This window comes from Thunnus albacares, chromosome 2, assembly GCF_914725855.1.
Source record: "Thunnus albacares chromosome 2, fThuAlb1.1, whole genome shotgun sequence".
NCBI lineage: Eukaryota > Metazoa > Chordata > Actinopteri > Scombriformes > Scombridae > Thunnus > Thunnus albacares.
In genome coordinates this window covers 4279749-4299728 of record NC_058107.1, presented here as the reverse complement: position 1 = coordinate 4299728, position 19980 = coordinate 4279749, and the positions used below count along the sequence as shown (strand labels likewise).

General features: G+C 38.8%; 1 protein-coding gene across 5 annotated transcripts in view; it reads left to right on the top strand.

The window, feature by feature from the left end:
* pias2 (protein inhibitor of activated STAT, 2) overlaps positions 1 to 18559 on the top strand; it is a 28734-nt gene extending 10175 nt beyond the window's left edge. For 3 of the 5 annotated variants that reach the window (XM_044363696.1, XM_044363681.1, XM_044363689.1), the window contains 15 exons: positions 83 to 168; positions 2172 to 2359; positions 5628 to 5715; positions 5817 to 5867; positions 6215 to 6305; positions 6378 to 6512; positions 6635 to 6740; positions 9749 to 9822; positions 10305 to 10465; positions 10605 to 10738; positions 11274 to 11463; positions 11689 to 11828; positions 11916 to 11953; positions 13280 to 13426; positions 14469 to 18559. In XM_044363696.1, the coding sequence (XP_044219631.1) occupies positions 128 to 168; positions 2172 to 2359; positions 5628 to 5715; positions 5817 to 5867; positions 6215 to 6305; positions 6378 to 6512; positions 6635 to 6740; positions 9749 to 9822; positions 10305 to 10465; positions 10605 to 10738; positions 11274 to 11463; positions 11689 to 11828; positions 11916 to 11953; positions 13280 to 13426; positions 14469 to 14564 (1680 nt within the window). In that variant the 5' untranslated portion in view covers positions 83 to 127 and the 3' untranslated portion in view covers positions 14565 to 18559. The remainder of the gene's footprint in view (positions 1 to 82; positions 169 to 2171; positions 2360 to 5627; positions 5716 to 5816; positions 5868 to 6214; positions 6306 to 6377; positions 6513 to 6634; positions 6741 to 9748; positions 9823 to 10304; positions 10466 to 10604; positions 10739 to 11273; positions 11464 to 11688; positions 11829 to 11915; positions 11954 to 13279; positions 13427 to 14468) is intronic. The other 2 variants (XM_044363715.1, XM_044363705.1) reach the window with 1 other exon arrangement.
* The last annotated feature ends 1421 nt before the right edge of the window (positions 18560 to 19980 follow it).

The following is a 19980-nucleotide window of genomic DNA, read 5'->3' as shown; positions in this document are numbered from 1 at the left end:
ATAACTATTTGGTATCATGTACTTTGTCATGCTGTCCATGTTTTTAATCTAATAATTCTTGAAATTATTCTCAATATTTTAGATGCATAAAGCCCACATATGTTGAGGAACTGTAAGGAGGAAAGATATGCGCATGAGAACAATCCAGCATGGAGCATATATTGAAAGGTCAGAGGGGTTCTTTCATTTTTTATTATTTTTCTGTGGGATTTCTTATTGGGCAGATGTTGAAGTTGAAGACATTTGTTTGCAAATGTTTGTAAGTCAAAAGTGTGTGTGTGTGTGTGTGTGTGTGTGTGTGTGTGTGTGTGTGTATGTGTATATGTGTATATAATATATATATATATGTGTGTGTGTGTTTTTTTTGCTTAAGGATATCCTGAAGAATTGAATGTGTACTTGATCAGTGTTTTAATCTTAGAATTCTGCAGAAACAGCTGTTGCATTTTGTGGGTTTTTTAGGGCTGCACAATAATGCTTAAAATTATAACCACAGTTATTTAGCTCAGTATGGAGATCATGATCATGATTGAACTATATTATTATCAGTTATAAACAGTTTCAATTAATGATATCCACAATGACAGAAAATATCAGAGAGCAAAATCCCTGGACAGCTTTTAATACATTTCTGTGGGTGACAGAGTTTTTAATTCATAACCTGCAGGTTCCACAAATCTATGCCATCACAATGTTTGCTTTGAGACTGGTTTTATCGGTGGGAAAACAAAGAATAGCAACAAATTTCCATGGAGACAATAGATCTCCAACTGTGACAGAGTGGTGCAGTGGTTAGTGCTGTTGCCTCATAGGAAGAAGGGCCTGCATTTTAAACTGGCTAGCCAGGGCCTTGCTGGGGTATTTGCTCTGGTTTCCTCCCAAAGTCCATAAACATGTACGTTAGCTGAAGTGGTGGCTCTGAATTGCCAAAAAAAATTGTGTGGACTTGGTAATCCAGGTTTTAGATGGAAGTTAACAAGTTAACATTACAGTGGTGGCAGCTTACTTGAAAATCTGTGGATGATTGTACTTTTTAACTGTTTTTTTCCAAGAAACATGTCATTGGCATCCTGTTATGTGTCACTGAAATGTCATTAGAATAAAATGTATAATACAGTGGAAACCACTTATAGTGATCAACCGCTTATATGGGTCAAACAGCTTGGAACAGAATCATTCCTAAACAAATGCTGTTTAAATAATTTACTTAAAGTAATCAAGTAGTCTGCTTACAGTCTTCATTTTGGGTCTTTTCATACATGACAACATATGGAAAAAAAATTTAAAACTACAGTAATTCTGTTTTTTCTACTTTACTCCCATGATACATGTTTGATATGTACTTAGCAGCTGCTGCACCATTATTGCCTTGTGGTAACCCATCTGCTTCTGGCTGGTTACCTGAGGTTGGTGCTGTGTGCACATTGAAATCATGACAGGAAAAAAGTCATTTTCTCTCAATGAAAAACGTATTGTCCTCTCACAAAGCTTATGACACACTGCCAAAAACAAGTCAACAAGATGCAGCAGTGAAACTGCAGTGAGATTCAGCAGCGAAACAACAAGCATTTTTAACACCTGTACTATATTTTGAAACAGTCAATAAATTCAGTAAATAGTGAAGCTGACTATTTCATTACCTTATATTCGTGTAATGAATGTACAAATGTCAATTAGATGGTAATCTGCATGACAAAGAAAAAGCAAAAAAAGCAAAAAGTTATAATCATCCTCTTATAGTGATCAATTTGACCCAGAGAGACGTGATCACTATAAGTGGTTTCCACTGTACAAAAAACCTACACTCTTCATTGAAATACACACTTTTTATAAAGGGCTAAATCCCACCCCACCCCCACTCCCCACCAGTGCTTGGCGTGTACTTCATGTCTCGGTGTATCTATTTCTTCCATTGTATTCCAGAGCACGGTGTCAAGTTTGAGATTGTCTGAGCTTCAAGTGTTACTGGGCTTTTCTGGGCACAACAAAAGTGGTCAAAAACATGAGCTTCTCCTGAGAGCTGCTGAAGACGGGCTGCAGTCCAGCAAATCAAATCACCAGCATTACTCCAGGATCATAGACACCTCTATCTCTGATTTAGCCACCATAAAGTCACTGTTGCTCTCTGCTGAGAGAGAGGTAACTGTAGTGAACACTGACCTCTCTTTTAGCAGGAGTCAGTCCTGTAACACACACTTCATTCTATTGACTGGTGAGGCAGCCGAGTGGAACGACACCAAAACCAGCATGAATCTCCAGCAGCCAGCCCCCCTAATCCCCCCTGTCCACCCTGATGTGCAGATGAAGCCTCTGCCCTTCTATGATGTGCTGGATGTCCTAATCAAGCCTTCAAGCCTAGGTCTGTGATGTTTTTTTTTTTGTTCTGGTTTAAATCTGAGCCATGTAACTCTAGGTTTTGTCATGATTACTTGGGTATTGTATGAAATTTCATGGTACTGCTGCAATTACAATACCTGATAAAACAGAGACTAAAAATCTGACCAAGCATTCAGTGCCAGCTTTCAGTAGTTGAAAATTTAACTTGTCTTTTTAACACCACTCCTTTCCTGATGACTGGAAATGTGCCATTCTCACGCTTATTTTTTAAATCTGGAGACTGCCTTGAAGCCAGTAACTACAGACCAATAAGTATACTGCCAGTGCTCAAAAGTTGCTGAGAAAGTTGTCATTGAGCAACTGACAACATTTCTTAATACAAGCAGTTTTGGTCTACATTGTATGCAATTTGGCTTTAGAGCAAATCACTCCAACGAAACTGCTACCTTGCACTTAATAGAGCAAATTAAATCAAGACTTGATAAAGGAGGAGTAGTTAGGGACTGAGCCCAAAAGGCAGAGGACTACTGTAAAACAGCCACAGCCCGTAGGAATGTCATAGAGAGATCAAACCAATTATTCGTCTCACACCTGACACCACACTGACACCCCTGACCTAAATCCAATAGGAAGTCCGCAATTAGCCTTTCAAAATAAGACTTTGCCCCAATTTTGGCCCCCAAACAAACGCTATCTCCTCTGAGGGCATTAATGTCATCGGCTTCAATTTTTAATAGATGACTTATGACACTATGCTGAAAAAAAAGTTGTTAAAAACTTTGTAATAACTCAAACGATTTGGATTTTATAAAAGTTGCAGTGCCACATCACACCTTACAATGTAAAACAATGGGGAGGCAATCTATGGGCATGAACTTTGTGTCAAACAGAGGCTTCTGATGTCTAAACTATAAGTCTGACCACTTTCAAATCTGTATCAATGGATTTGCCACGAAATTTCCCACTAAAAAATATGATTTTTAATGTAAGATTTGGCCAAAGTCGTGGGATTTATGAGTACATTTCACAAGAAGTGTTCTCTAAAATCCTCCTCTTCAACTGCTCCTGGTGATGTCACTCCCTCAGTGCTGTGAAACATTTCGCAATGTTTGGAGCAAGAAAAGACTTTAAAACTCAGACTCTAATATCTCAAAAACAGTAAAAGATAGAAAAAACATGTAAATTCATGATTTGTAGGTCAAAGTCTCATGACTCATTTAAAGTTCAAATGAAATCTGTATCTAAATCTACGTGGAAGCAGTAAATGTTCAAAAAGGTGTGGGTTCGCTCACATTCTCCATTCAAATGTATGAGTATTATCATTACTTATTGTCTCTACACACTTGACAGTACACATTTCAATCAAACTTTCACCAGGTCATGTGGGTTAAAAGTCTTTACTTTTCTAAAAATAGACTTGATGAAAATTAAGAAATTAATTTGTTTTACACACAAACTCATCAAAAATGATGAATGACTCAGCAAAATGATCCCGACGGGCCAGAGTGCAAGGTCCCGACCAACGCTGCTTGCAGCTTTAATTGGTGCTGTATTTTTAGATCTTCATAAAGCATTTGACATAGTCAATTGTGATGTTTTAATAAATAAATAAAATAAATTTAACTGCTCATCTAGAGCACTAGCATGGATTTCTTTATATTTATCTAATAGGATACAATGTGTTAAAGTGTGTGATGCACTGTCCAACAACATGAAGTGCACAATGGGCGTTCCACAAAGGTACAAAGCAGCGGTGCGCACAGCTCCAAATCTTAAGAGAGTATTGGGTGCACGGTTGGGGTGAAGATGAAACAAACAAAACAAAACACTGGCACTCACTAATCCATCTTATGTTTTTTCTTCATCATCAGCATCACGCTGATGATGGCTTCATGCTGAAAAGCATCTGTTTCTGTCATTTCTGTCCACAATAAAAAAAATTTAAAAAAAAACACAAGATGGATCAGTGAGTGCTGGTGTTTTGTTTTGTTTGTTCCACAAGGGTCAGTGTTAGGTCCCCTGTTATTTAGCCTACATATTAATGAACTCCCTCAACTGCAGATGTATGCAGATGACACTGATGTGTACACACATTCAAAAACAGCTGAGTTAGCAGCTGCTAAGCTAACAATTGCATTGGAAAGCATCACACATTGGCTTCATCAATCATGTCTGAGTCTAAATGTAAACAAGACTATGTTGTTTTTCTCTAAAACCGTTGTACAACCTCCGAACACTGATATTCTCATCAAAGGTGAAAGGACTGACATAGTCACTGATTTCAAATATCTTGGTGTGACACTGGATCCAAATCTGAACTTTAAGAAACATGTTAAACAGTTAAAACCATAAAGCACAACTTAGCAAAATTTAGACATATTAGACTCTGTCTCTCTTTGGATGCAGCCAAGATATTTATACATGCTATGATTCTTTCCCATATGTCTTATTGCATCACATGTTGGGGGCAGGCTGGAGTAACAGCCATAATACCTCTTGAGTCCTAATACAAACTCTAAAAACTCTAGACAAAAAGCCAATGGACAGTTTACTGAGCTTTGAGAATTTTATCTCATGGTCTTCTCATGAACGCAAATAATCCTGCTTTTAATTTGACAAACTCACATTATTAATTTCTAGTTGACATTGTAGGTGTATGTGATATGTTAATGTGTGTAGCTTTGTGTTTTGTATTATGTGTCCTGTATGTTTTTTGCTTTGTACTGTTTGTTATTGTGCTTTTATATGTTTTAATTGTGACCTGCCGAAGGGACTGCAGATGAAAATGAGCTATAAGCTAACTCTGGTGCAGTACATCAAATGGTAACATTTATGTTTAACACTGTACATGGTCTCAATGAATAAATAACTTCATCCCAGGTGGAAGTCAGTGTTTACTCTACCTATAAGACTTAGGCATATTCAGTTAAAACAACCAAATATCTAATTGAAAAATTGCCAAATGTCAGGAAGAGGAAAACATTGAATGTTTTAAAAAGAAGCCTGTTAAGTACGTATGGTTGTTAAAAATGTAAAAAATAATATAACCGTAGAATTGTATAAACAGTTCCTAAAAAGATTAAAAAAAGAAATTGCAAACCACTGATCTATTCTATGTGTTGCCTTATACTGAGAAGTGTTTCTAATATTTGATCTGCCCTCATAAATAAAAAAAAGGGGTGGACAAAATATTAGAAACACCTCAGCATAATTCTGGACAATTCAGCTGCACTACAATCTACAGTTGTCTGAAGCACTTTGTAACTTACTGTCATCCTTTGTGTTTTCAGGAGCAAGCACCGCGCAGAGATACCACCAAGAAAAATATTTTATCTTTGCCTTGACACCCCAGCAAGTTAGAGAAGTATGCATATCCAGGTAGGACTATTCATAGCTCACTTATTCCATGTTTACTGAGAAAAACACACCTGTGTCTGTGATGGAAAAGATAAAGTATGTTTCACTTTGTCTGTTTACAGGGACTTTCTACCAGGTGGCAGAAGAGACTATATGGTTCAAATTCAACTGAGGTGAGAAATTTCATTTTCTGACTAATTCATAGATCCTCAGCAGCTTAGAATCTGAACAGAACCATTTTGAACAAACATCTGATTTTCTGAGTATGAAGTCAGCAGAATGTTATGAATCAAAACTTCTGAAATCATTAAATCATTTTATTGTTTTCTTGATGACTCCTAATCATACGTCATGAATGTGGCAACATCTTTTGCCATCACCACATAGTAGTCCAAATGCATCATTGTTGTTTTGCTGAACTTGTGTCACTACGGAGTAATGTACAGTTCAGTATCACACATGTATCAGTGAAAAAGTCCATTTCATTGGCTGGCTCTTAAATTTTTCTTTGTGTTGTCAGGTTTTGCTTGTCAGAGACAAGTTGCCCTCAAGAAGACAATTACCCAAACAGTCTCTGTATAAAGGTCAATGGGAAACTTTTTCCTTTACCAGTAAGTGTTTGTTTTACTCCAGAAAAGTTCCAATAAAAATGCAACTACTGCAAAAGCATTTTCTTTCTGTAGGGTTATGCACCACCCCCCAAAAATGGTGTGGAACAGAAGAGACCAGGAAGACCTCTAAACATTACCTCACTGGTCCGACTCTCCTCTGCAGTGCCCAATCAGATTTCAGTGACATGGGCGCCTGAAATTGGAAAGGTAAGAACAGGAACATCATTGGAACTCTTTTCAACTTGTTCCTTGTTTTTCCTCACTAGTGTGCCTGAGTTGGTCATCTTGATGGGAGACAGTAATAGTGACTTGATCGTGATGTTTTGCAGACCTACTCCATGTCTGTGTACCTGGTGAGGCAGCTGACATCACCGCTGCTCCTGCAGAGGCTGAGGATGAAGGGCATCAGAAACCCAGACCACTCCAGAGCTCTAAGTAACTATACAACACACTGTAATGACAACACTTCTTACTGGAAGTCACACAGCAGCAGTTTTACTTTGAGATAGTCACACTTAGAGGTCTTCACAAATACAAAATATTTACCTGACCTGAAAAGCATCCATCTGTATGTTCACATGCACCGTAATCAGGTTACTCAGAAAAATCTGATTACCCAGGTAATCATATAATTTACATACACTGTAGCAATGTGGTTACTGAAAATCTGCATACATATGCAGCAGGTAATCAGATTTCTCCCCTACACTAGCCTTATTTTGAAAGCAACACTAACTTATTTTAACTGGAGTGTAGTGTGTCACTGTAGTGATGTACAGTGCTGCTTGAAAGTATGTGAACCTTTTGAGCATCTTGGAGTTTTCGGTTGTTTTACCACTATTTCTTAATTTAATCAGAACCAGTATTTTTTTATATGAAATAACAGGTGTATGTTTATTAATTCCATATACTTTTTTTGAAGAAACCAATTGTGTAGTGAAAAGACTAAATTAAAAATACGTGTTTGTAAACTTTTGTAGGTGCAAAAATTAGTGAACCCTGAGCTTTATTGCTTAAAACGAGCAGGTAAATACAATCAGGTAGGACAATATTGGTGGCTAAATTGGAGGCAGATCATCTACAGATTACTGAAAATGACTGCAACTCTGCCTAGAAGTGGACGACCTTCTCAAATATCCAGAAGAGACGCAAGAAAAATGATAACTCAGGTAAAAGCCAACCCAAACATAACATCTAGGGATATGCAGACTTCTCTTGCTGCATCTGGGACACATGTGCATGCTTCCACATTAGGAAGAAAACTCAATTAACATGGCTTGCATGGGAGGGTTGCCAGGAATAAGCCTCTGCTTTCAAAAAAGAACAAACCTGCCCATCTCAACTTTGCCAGAGAGCACCTGGAGGAACCTGAAGCTTTCTGGAAGTCCATTCTGTGGACAGATGAGTCCAAAATTGAACCGTTTGGTCATAAATGGACTGTACTTGTATAGCGCCTTTCTAGTCTTCCGACCACTCAAAGCGCTTTTTACACTACGAATCACATTCACCCATTCACACACATTCATACACTGAATGGGTACAGGGGCTACCATGCAAGGTCCCAACCTACCCATCAGAGGAAGCTAACCATTCACACACATTCATACACTGATGGCACAGCCATCAGGAGCAATTTGGGATTAAGTGTCTTGCCCAAGGACACATTGGCATGTGGACTGGAGGAGCTGGGAATCGAACCGCTGATCTTCCAATTAGTGGACGACCCGCTCTACCTCCTGAGCCGCAGCCGCCAACTAACTAAAACCGCCATGTTTGGCGAAAAGTCAACACTGCATACCACCAAAAGAACGTTCTCCCAATAGTGAAGCATGGTGGTGGGAACGTTAAGATATGGGCCTTATTTTCATCCTCGGGACCAGGACAACTCCCCATAGTCCAGAGAATCATGAATTCTGAGGAATACTGTAAAATCCTGGAACATAACCTCAAGCCATCAGTTGTGAAGGCAAAGCTTGACCGAAAATGGATCATGCAACATGATAATCATCCAAAGAATTCCAGCAAAACAACCAAGGAATGGCCCATTCAAAGTTCAGACCTGAATCCAATAGAAATGCTGTGGTGGGACCTGGATGTCAGACATCCATCCAACCTCACTCAACTGGCTGTGTGCTGCAAGGAGTAATGTGGAAATATCCCCCAAAGCAGATATGAGAGACTGATTAGTCGTTACAGAAACCACTTGGTTGAGGTTATTGCTGAGAAAGGAGGTACAATACCCTATTAACTGAAGATGTTCACATATTTTTGCACCCATGAAATCCGAGTTTTTGTTAAATCAGCCACTTTTGTTAAATAAACAATGGAAATTTATAATTTTATTTTGAGTCCATTATTTGGAATGTCAGTATTATGAATTGGGTTTTTCCAAAAATATTGAGTAGATCTAGGGTTCACAAACTTTTGAGCAGTACTGTACTGTAGTATGCTGCTTCCAGCTGGGAAAGCCAGGTTTCTGTAATGCTCTACCCCAATTAGAGAGACAGGGTTTATTGTATGCATGACATTTAAGAAATCAGATTACTACACACAGCTGTCCTGCTTACTTCAGAGCATGTAAATGCACTGACTCCCTGCCAAATTTCCCATTGATTAGAATCCTGAAACTACAGTCATCAAAGTGGGCATGGTTATTATTTATTAGGAGTTAAGTTATCCTTGGTGAGTAAGGCTGTACTTCCAGAACCCGTTTACATTTCATATCCACTGCTAATGTTCTAAAGGATTTAGGTCTCATAGATACATATAGATCAATCAACAGAGATTATTCATTTTACTCACATATTCATAAGAGATATTAGATTTATTTGTCATTAATACCACACTGAGACATAAGTGCCCCAGTGTACATATTTAGCTACTACCCTATCAGACCACTACCCCTTAAAATTACAATGACGCTATGACATGACTAACCCTCAAGAGATTCAGACCTTATCTACTGAATAAATCTGAATTTAATCAGTTTATACAAAAATCAATAACATTTTTTTAGAGAATAATATTAAGTCTGCCTCATCCTCTGCTGTATGGGAATCACTGCTTGCTTATTTTAGAAGATAGAGTTTTTCATTCTGGGTAAGATGTGATGAAGAGCAGAGAAAGAACCTTAACTAAGGAAGATATCACACTCTTGAAAAACAACATGCATAGAATCAAGATGTGTAACTGTGATCATGACTCAGCACACCACAGCTAAACCATGCTAAAATGAGCCAGTGGAAGGTCCAGTGAAAAGGCTCAAGGGTGACTCTGACACCCATGTCAGGTCTGGCTGCTGCTGTCTGTGCCCTGTTGGCTGGGTCGAGCTGGAAGAGTAATATTTCTCTTTAAAATTTGGTTTTGGTGTGATGGCTCATAACCTTTTATGTAATTCATCTTTTCTTTTCTCTGTACTCTCTGCCCTGCCGTCTGTGTTCCAGTTAAAGAGAAGCTGACAGCAGATCCAGACAGTGAGATTGCTACAACAAGCCTTCGAGTCTCACTCATGTGCCCGGTAAATGAAGCACCTGTGTAGAATGTTGATTATAGCAACTTTCAAATGATTGTGATGCTGCAAATTATTGTTTTAAGAGCAATTAGACAATTTGTAGTCTTATGTGTTGTGTCTGTGGATCAGGTGCTGGTAGTGGATAGGGTCAGGGTGCTTTACTGTCTGCCACAGTTTCTTTTTTGACATTGCTACTGGGGGTCACCAAAGTCTGAGAATTTCAAATACATGTACCTACATATTTAAGAGGCACCAACACTGGAGAGCACTGACCATTCTTTTGTCCAAAATGAATAACTGCATGAAAATGAATAACTGCATGCTCAGTCCAAACATCATGGTTATCACATCATTATTATGTCCATTACATCAATAATTTCCATCACTGAAATACATCAACACAGTTTTATTATGGAATTGAGTGAATTTAATTTTGTTCTTGTGCAAGAAACCACATATATTCTTTATTCATTTATTTTGAATTCCAGCTGGGTAAGATGCGACTGACAGTGCCATGCCGGGCGGTGACCTGCTGTCACCTGCAGTGTTTTGATGCTGCCCTTTACCTGCAGATGAATGAAAAGAAACCTACCTGGATCTGTCCTGTGTGTGACAAGAAGGCTGCATATGAGAGTCTCATCATTGATGGGTCAGTTCACTTCATTAGGCCATGTCACAAAAATAACTTCTACAGTGGTTTAAGTCTGCTTGTGCGCTCAGTCATGAAGAGGAGTTAGTTAATAGTTTATGTAAACCAGCCATTAAAGCATTTTTTTCCTCTTGTTCAGTTTATTTTTGGAGATCCTGAACGACTGCTCAGATGTGGATGAAATCAAGTTCCAGGAAGATGGAACTTGGTGTCCAATGAGACCAAAGAAAGAGTCTGTCAAGGTCCCCTCTCAGCCAATTCCAAAAATTGAGAGTGAGTGCATCTTCTTGATACCTGGGCAAGGTTTGAATCGATCTACTAACAAGTGTTGTCTGTATATGAGCCTAAAATATGAAAAACTATTAAAAACACATCAGTGAGCCCCACTGTTGCACTGGGTGACATGTTCCTTCATTACCATTAACACTGCAGTTTATTCTGATTCAATCCCACACACCTGCTGCCAGAAATGCTCACTAGATTAAATTCAGATTGACCAAATATTGACTAATCTGCCACTGAAAATAGTCCCCAAATGCACTATTTTTTTCTGTTTGTTAGAAACTACAGTGACCAGAAAGGACTGAGCCTTTTTAAAAAAAATGAAACTATATTTTTGAGCTGTTTTTAAAGATTCACATCTTCAGTAGGAAACAATGGGTTTAGGGCTTAGAGCAGAGTAGGAAAGTCAGAAAGTAATGTGAGATAGACAATGTGTTAATTGTTGGTTTTGGTCTTTCCATGGGATTTAATGACAATGAAAAATCTAGAATAACACCAGACTTGTACTTTAACCTTTGTCTTTTAGCCTCAGCTCCTTTGCGCCAGTCTTCAGTGGTTCCACATTCTACTGAGCCTAGCTCCACCAAGAAGGCTGATGTCATTGATCTGACCCTTGAAAGCTCGTCCTCTGATGACGATGATGAGGAGGACACAGACCCTCCACTGAAGAAGCGTTGTGTTTACATTTCCAAGAATGAGGAGATGCATGCGAAGGGGTGAGTGTTAAACCATAGACAAGGCTGCATGTGCCAACCTTGTTCATGAATTTTAAAAAAACACCATCAATTTAAATCTCATTTTGCATTTATTAGTCACATTAGTCAACAGTATCTACAATACCTGTCAGTGCCCTGTATACCTATAGCCATCCACTGACATGTATTGACATCAATGGACAGCAGAATTGTTTTCAGTGTAAAATGTTTGCTGTGTTCCCTCAGAGTGTTGACCTACCAGCCTTCCACTGTGCGCATGCCAAACGTCCAGGGCCTGGACCCATCATATCTGACCTCTACGCTTGCTGACTATGCAGTCCCCTTCCACCCATCTACTCTGGCTACCATCCCCACAGACATGCAGAGTGAGTCGGCTGGATAGAATGGCTGTTAGCACTATCACAGCTCTGTGGGACTGTAAATAATCAGATGTTTCTATCTCTTACTTTCAGGTCTGGATTTGTTTTCCTTAATTCAAGCAGATCCTCAGGTATGTTTGTTACAGTCCTCTTCAGTGTAAAGCTGCTCTATGTATTTCTAGATCATCTTATCAGTCTTAGTCAAGAATTAAAGCATTAACAGAGAATAGCCTCCCAGTGCTACTTAGATGCTGTAGACTCCTCCTTTCTGTCCAAACTGTATTCTAGAGCGTGTGGATATTGGTAGGACAGGGCTGGCAACTGCAAATTAAAGAGGGAAATTTATACTATGTGCTGAACAGCAGGGATCATGTACTTTGTCCAGGCAAACCTTGACTCACTGACTTTTTTTGTGCATTTGTCCTTCTTTTGATATCCATAGCATCACAAAATGGCCAGGGCAAGAACAGCCAGGTTTCCCTGTTGACTTTGTCAAAAACTGTATTTTAACTTCCAGAAGTAGGCTGAAACCTCCACTTAGGAGGAGGGGAACAAACAAAAATGTCTAGAAGTGTCACACTTACTGGAAGTTCAGTGTGGTCAATCATGTGGATCCTGACTGCCCAGAAGCAGTGCACTGAGGTAGATATTAGCCCCTTTCAGACATGCTGCCCTCAACATTAATCAGATGGCAAATTAACAAGTCCGTCTCATGTCTGAATGAGCACATGAGTCACTTTTAAGTAAAAGTCATGAACTCGGACATATAACATATCAGCATCACTTTTAACTGAATGCCGTCAGATTAAAGTAAAGACCACAGCAGCACAAGGCATGCAGAGAGAGAAATGTGCATCTTGTTGCTCCCTCTAATATCACTGTAATAAATGTTTTCTCTATTTTCATCTCTTCTGCATAGACAAAATCAAATTCATTTAACACGAACTGCTGTGAAAAATTCAAATTTAAGTTGTTGAGATTCTTCTTATATCAGCGGAGTCTTTACAAAGTATTTCCCACTTACAGTGTGACCAGGACAAAAGAGGTTAAAAACCTCATGAAACCACTATAATAATGTAACCAGCACTCTCTCTATACTTAACATTCATTTCATACATTTTAATTCATGCCAACCTAACGGATGAATAAATGAAGATCCAAATGCTTTACATAGAGTATGTGATTATAGGACTTAAACCAGAGGCCCGACTTAAAGTCCCGCCATTCAAGTCTTATGCATGTCAGACTTTACAAAACAGGCAGCAGAATTCACTGTTGTTTTACTGGTTTCACTGTGAGGAGTGATAGAGAGCGATGGTCATTAAGATTTCAATGGCAAAATAAGTTTTAAAACAAACAAAACAGTTTTTGAAATGAATTCATACATACTAGAGGGTTCTGACTTTTCAGTGGACTTCACTAATGTCGAACCTGTTCTCGTTGTTCTTCCTGCTCAGCATTACCGGCCTCAGATGTTCCTGGACAACCTGACGAGCAGCATGCAGAATGCAGCTTCTGCCAGCACCAGCTCAGCCCTGGTCTCCTCCTCCAGCAGCCACTATGATGACAGCAGCCATGCAACTAGCTCCATCCACGAGACCCGGGTAATCACAGGGGGAGGAGGGGGCGCTGGAGGAGGAACTGACAGCAGCATATCAGATATTATTTCACTAGACTGAGCCACATCTCTCACTGGACCTATTCAGGCCTGTTCTGTGGCCTTTCTGTCTGAACTGCATAAACCTGACCTGTTGAAATTTACACAGAAGCACCTAAATTGGTATACGTGTGCACTTTGGTGGCCTAACATTTTGCACAATGTTAAAATCGGTATTATTTGACCATGGATGCATTTTTCTTTTTGCCCTTTTAGAAAATGGGTTCTTTATCCTATCTGCTATGATAGGATCACAAATGGTTCGATGGCCAAGGACAACATTAACTGAGGACAATTTCCCTAATGTTTGTCATAGTGAATTGCCAGTTCTCTTGAATGAACACTCCAACGTTTGGGGAAATATTCTTGCCTGCCGTCATACTGTAAATCACATTAGAAGATCAAAACAAAAAGGGGTGATTTCAGACAGCCTAAATCATTGTACCAGATGAAATGAAATTGATTTATCATTTTATCTGACTCATGGATAAAAGGGCAAACAAACACAATTTCCAAAATGTTTAAGTGTTCCTTTATTTTTTTTTAAATCACAAGAGGGCAGAAAGACCCCCAGACAAACTTCATGAAACATATCATTTCAATATGATAAGATTTTATGCTAATTTGTTAACAAAAAGTTGCCTACTGAGCAACATGGGAATCCCGTTTGAGTCTTCATTCTGGCCACCTGTTTGTTGGTGATGTTGTTTTAGCCTTGGTGTAGTCCAATATTCATGGGTGTAGCTCCAATGGAGGAAATATTTAGGACATTGAAGTCATCATACAGTGCATTCAGAAAGTATTCACATCCCTTCACTTTTTTCACATTGATATGTTGCAGCCTCATGTTAAAATTAACTTTTCCCTCATCAATTTACACTTAATACCCCAAGGTATTGGGGTAAGGTTAACCTTTGGCCCAGTCTGAGGTCCTGAGTGCTCTGAACCAGGTTTTCATTGAGGATATCTCTGTACTTTGCTCCGTTCAGCTTTCCCTCAACCCTGACCCTGCTGCTGAAAAACACCCCCACTGCAAGATGCTGCCACCACCATGCTTCACCGTTGGGATTGTATTGGGCAGGTGATGAGTCGTGCCTGCTTTCCTCCAGACATGACGCTTAACATTGAGGCCAAACATTTCAATCTTTCCCAGCTCAATCCTCATCAGACCAGAGAATCTTGTTTCTCACAGTCTGAGAGTCATTTAGGTGCTTAGGCGCAAACTCCAAGCAGGCTTTGCTGTGTCTTTCACTGAGGAGAGGCTTCCGTGTGGCCACTCTGCCATAAAGCCCAGATAGGTGGAGTGTTGCAGTGATGGTTTCTCCCATATCCACACAGGATCTCTGGAGCTCAGCCAGAGTGACTATCGGGTTCTTGGTCACCTCTCTTACCAAGGCCCTTCTCCCCCTACTGCCCAGTTTGGCTGGGCGACCAGCTCTAGGAAGAGTCCTGATTGTTCCAGACTTCTTCCATTTAAGAATTATGGAGGCCACTGTGCTCTTAGGAACCCTCAATGCAGCAGAAATGTTTCCATAGCCTTCCCCAGATCTGCGCCTCAACACAATCCTGTCTCTGAGCTCTGCAGGCAGTTCCTTCAACATCACGGCTTGGTATTTGCTCTCATATACATTGTCAACTGTGAGACCTTATATAGACAGGTTTGTGCCTTTCCAAATCATGTCTAATCAGTTGAATTTACCACAGGTGGACTCTAATCAAGGTGTTGAAACATCTCAAAGATGATCAAGAGACATGAAAGTCACCTGAGCTAAATTTCAAGTGTCATAGCAAAATTTTTTTTAAATTCTGTTTTCAGTTTGTCATTATGCGGTATTGAGTGTAGATTGATGAGGGAAAAAATGAATTTAAACAATTTTAGCGTAAGGCTGCAACATAAAGAATGTGACAAATTTAAAGGGGTCTGAATACTTTCCGAATACACCGTATATACCAATTTGGGCTGTTTCTGGCCTGTTTTACCTGAGTGTGTGCCTCATTAGCATGAAACAGATCCAGGCAAATGGAAGTAGAGCTTGGACTTACTGCTCTCAGCAAGACGTTGTTTCACAACACAGCAATGTATGTGAACGAACAGTTGGAAGTTTGAAGCCTCTCTGTGAACAATCCCTGGGATGATGAACAGACTGTTGACCGTGGAGGTGTCTGGCCTCCTCACACACCGTTAACGGGGCTGTTTCTGTCTGTTTTTACTGTATCTGTGCTGGCTTTCTAAAATCCTGTTTTCATTCATACTACGGATACGGAAACATGGAAGGCAGGTCAATAATTCAGATGTTTTCATTGTTTATAACAGCTGTCAGTCAATACCTTGATGAGATTTGTTACAAGGCAGCTTTCTTGTCATACAAATATAAAATGTTCCTTTGTTCTTTGTAATTAGTCAGAGCAATAATAATTTAAATACTGTTAGGTTTAACATAGTTGTAAATGTAGTTCAGATATTCAGTAAATGATTCTAGCTGTTCCTTGCCAATCTGCCTCCCAAATGGAATTCCTTTCCTTTGTGTATGTTCAATTTATTGCCTAATATAAATTGTGAACATGCATGTTTTGTTAGATAAATACACTTGCAATGGTTCAACATTTAAAGAAATACACTCATTTGCTGTCTTTCTGAGAGTGAGATGAGAAGATCATTATCAGATCACCCCCCCACCCCCCTCTACCCCCCCGCGCTTCCAGTATTTACACAGGCACGACACTGACATCAACTGACATGCTCATCTCTCTCACTGAAAGGAAGTATATAAGTATATTTCCGAAATGTTCAACTCCTCCTTTAAAGGGGACATATTATGCACATTGCCCGAAGGCTCTAGTAGAATGCCTTTCACTCATACTGGCCCTATACAGCCCCTCAGTTCAGCCACTATCTGAATTGTCAACTTCTCAAATCCATCCATACATGTTGGAACTGAAATATGGTCTGAAACAGTGGACAACGTGAACAACACATAGAAACATCTTAGCAACAACATACAAACATTCACTTCAAAATTTGGAACTTTGACCATATTTAACATCCGACATCATAATAGTACATAAACAACAGAAAATCACAAAAGCATGATATGTCCCCTTTAATTTTTTTTTTTTAACTGCGTGCATCAGCTTTTACAGGTGTGTAACACTTCATTGGATTTTGAGATAATCTGAGTTTAATTCCATCTATGTTGGTGTAAAACTTCAGATAAGTTAATGCTGCCAAAAGCCTGATCTTCTCTCCTTCAGTATGACCTCTCCGCTATTTTTGTATTTTGCTGTATGTTAATGGATGAAAGTGACATGAAAATTTGCTGAGTATCATACTATAAAAAGTTAGCCCACTTTGACACACTTGACAGCAAGCAACAACATGAAGACCGACAAACAGGGCAGCTACTGTATCATAACTACATTATGGGGATTGCTTGCTGTGTATGTGGACTCCAGGCCATCAGGAGCTCAATCTCAGGGATCTACACTCCACTTTCTGGGCTTCAAACACAGAAACACTGTCAGCATTTACAAGTGAAATACAGATGGTAGTGTACAAGATAGGCTAATGTATAAGCTTATTAGGTCAGTGTATCTGCTTTTTTTCAAACATTATGCCAATGAATGTTAACAGTTACAAGTCCAGTTCACATTGTAAGGCTTTGCTTACTTAAAGGGTCAGTTCACCCTTTCAGAAAAACCCAAAACATTCTTCTTCAAGGGGAGGAGGGGGATTTTATACTCTTCATCTTCTTTATGGACATAATCCATATCACTTGGATATTTTTTCTTTTGACACCATGCTAAAAAACAAAATTGTCTTTGTTTTCCTGAATCTGTAAAATTTCAGCATTTTGAGTTGTGGTACCATCTGTGGGTGTTTTTTATTATTAAAGTAACTTCTTTTTAAAAATTCAGTTAAAAGATGTTGCCTTTGGAAAATAATCAAACAGTTTCATTATTCCCAGGAGATGATGGTGTGCTAGTGTGTCAGATTTGCCTGAGTGGACAGACTGTGCTGACATCAAACATACAAAGTCTTGGCCCATATTTATCAAACTCATTACACTTAAGAATGCTCGAAAGAGCCAACAAAGTTCCTCACTAAAAGTGAAGAGTAAGACTCATTATAAGCAACTCATCATAACCATGACTGACTACATGATAAAACACATATACTATATAGCCAGACAAGGATTTAACCTTTAACTGCCCCATTGTTCACTCTTATAAAGACATCCTTACTTTTTCTCTGTGATGTAATTTAACCAAATTAGATTTGATTTGATTTGATTTGTGTGATATCTTTAATATCGCCAGTGAGATGAACAACAGTTCACTAGTGTTGAAATAACGAACTGGCTGCAGTGGAAAGACAAAGACAACTAAACTGGAGCAGGAAAGAAATTCTGCTCCTGGTAGATCAGAGAAATAATACAAATAGGAGAATTTAATAACACAATTACAAGTGCAAGTGTATATTGACATTGCATGGAAAGTGAGTGGAAACAAAATCGACAGCAGCTTTATTCATGTTTACACCCAGGAAGAATTAGAAAAAAAGTTGTGAAAAGCTTTGTAACACCCTTTCAAATGTGTTTGGAGATAACTTACAAGAAGCTGCAAGTAGTCTGCAAACACAACCTTGTTTTGAATTATAAATATCAAAGGACAGGTTTACAATTTTTCAAGTCTTTTTTTTTTTTTTTTTAATTTTCTTTTTATTTGCCGTTTTCACATACATTCTGCTTACAACTGGTACACAATGACGTATTCTTTTCTCCATTCCTAATATTATAATATTATTCATTTAAACATGACAGTCTTCCTTAGTTTTCTACTTTGGATCCAGATAGAGAACAACTGTGCCTACTCATACCTATCAAGAGGAAAAGTAAAATAAAATAAAATATAGAATATATTATTCTTATACCTCTGGCTATATAGCCACACATGGATACATATACACATGTCCAAAGCACAGCAGTTATTCACAATCTTCCATACCTCATGTCCAGTTGAATTAACAGAGTTCTACCATGTGATCGATTATGCAGATATTGTGAAATAGAATAAAATTTTAGAAAAAAAAAACCAAACGAACCATAAAAGAAAACAGAACCTTTCAACATCTGTTGCTATGAAATAAGAACTAGGGGTCTTTGTTCCTATGATGTACATCTCAAATAAAATCTGATCTAGTTGGTTTTATGTACTCTATCCAATTTTCCCAAATTCTTTCAAATCTGTCCCTCTCCAGTCTCACAGAGAAAGTTAACTTTTCCATCCCATATATATTGTGCATAACCTCAACCCAGTCCTCGACCTTAGGTACCTCATTCTTCAACCACTTTCTGGTAATCGCTTTTTTACTTGCAATCAGCATTGTTCTGTAAATATATTTGTCCCCAAATCTTGTTAAATCTATGCCCAATATCCCCAAGTATAACACCTCAAATGTAAGTGGAAGATTTACCTTCAATACTTTATCCATACACTTTTTAAGCTCCTGCCAGTAGGTGCGAATGGAGGGACAACTCCAGAACACATGGAAGTGGTCAGCTTTCTCAGCTCCACACAATCTCCAGCACTTTGTATCGTGATACTTTGACTGTGCTGGTGTTCTAAAAAATCTTATAATATTCTTCCACCCATGTTCTCTCCAAGATAAAGAACAGGTTGTTCTCCATTGCTGTTCATTTATCTCTTCCCATTCATCCATTGATATAACAATATTTGCATCCCTCTCCCACCTCTCTTTTATATACACTGTGTCTGTTCCCTTTAAGTCCTCCACTGCCTTATATAGTCTAGAGATAAGCTTCGTTCCCAATTTTGATTCATATGTTGCAGTAAATATCTCAATAATTTCTGTCCTCCTCCCGCTTATGACCCCCCCTCATTGTTTGCTCCAGATAGTTCCGTAATTGCAAATACCTATATTGATCCGAATTTGTTAGGTGATATTGGTCTTTTAGCTCCTGAAAACTTTTGATTTTCTTCTTACTTAAGAGCTCCAGGAATATTGTGGGTCCCCTTTTCCAATTTTTAAAACTCTTATCTAGTCTATTTGGCATGAATTCAGAATCATACCCAATCCATCTTAATAATCTACTTTGAGTTATCAAATAATTTTCCACAATTAATTTGAACCAGATCTTCAATGATATATCCATCCATGGGTTTGCCCCTTCTCTAATATGCTTTCTCAGGTTACTATCCCCTATTATAGCCTGTATTGGGACCCCATCTGTTGTGCCGGCCTCTATCTCTTTCCATCTCGCCGAGTAGTAAGGATTGTATATATTCAACAATGTTTTTATTTGTGCAGCTTGGTAAAAGCTCTTCAGGCATGGAAGTCCTAACCCTCCTTTGTTTTTGGGTAACTGCAGCGTTCTGTACCTAATCCTCGGTCTTTTCCCCTGCCAAATGTATCTAGAGATCATTTTATTCCATTCCCTAAATTCGTCTTCTTTTAACTCCACTGGTAGACTCTGGAACAGG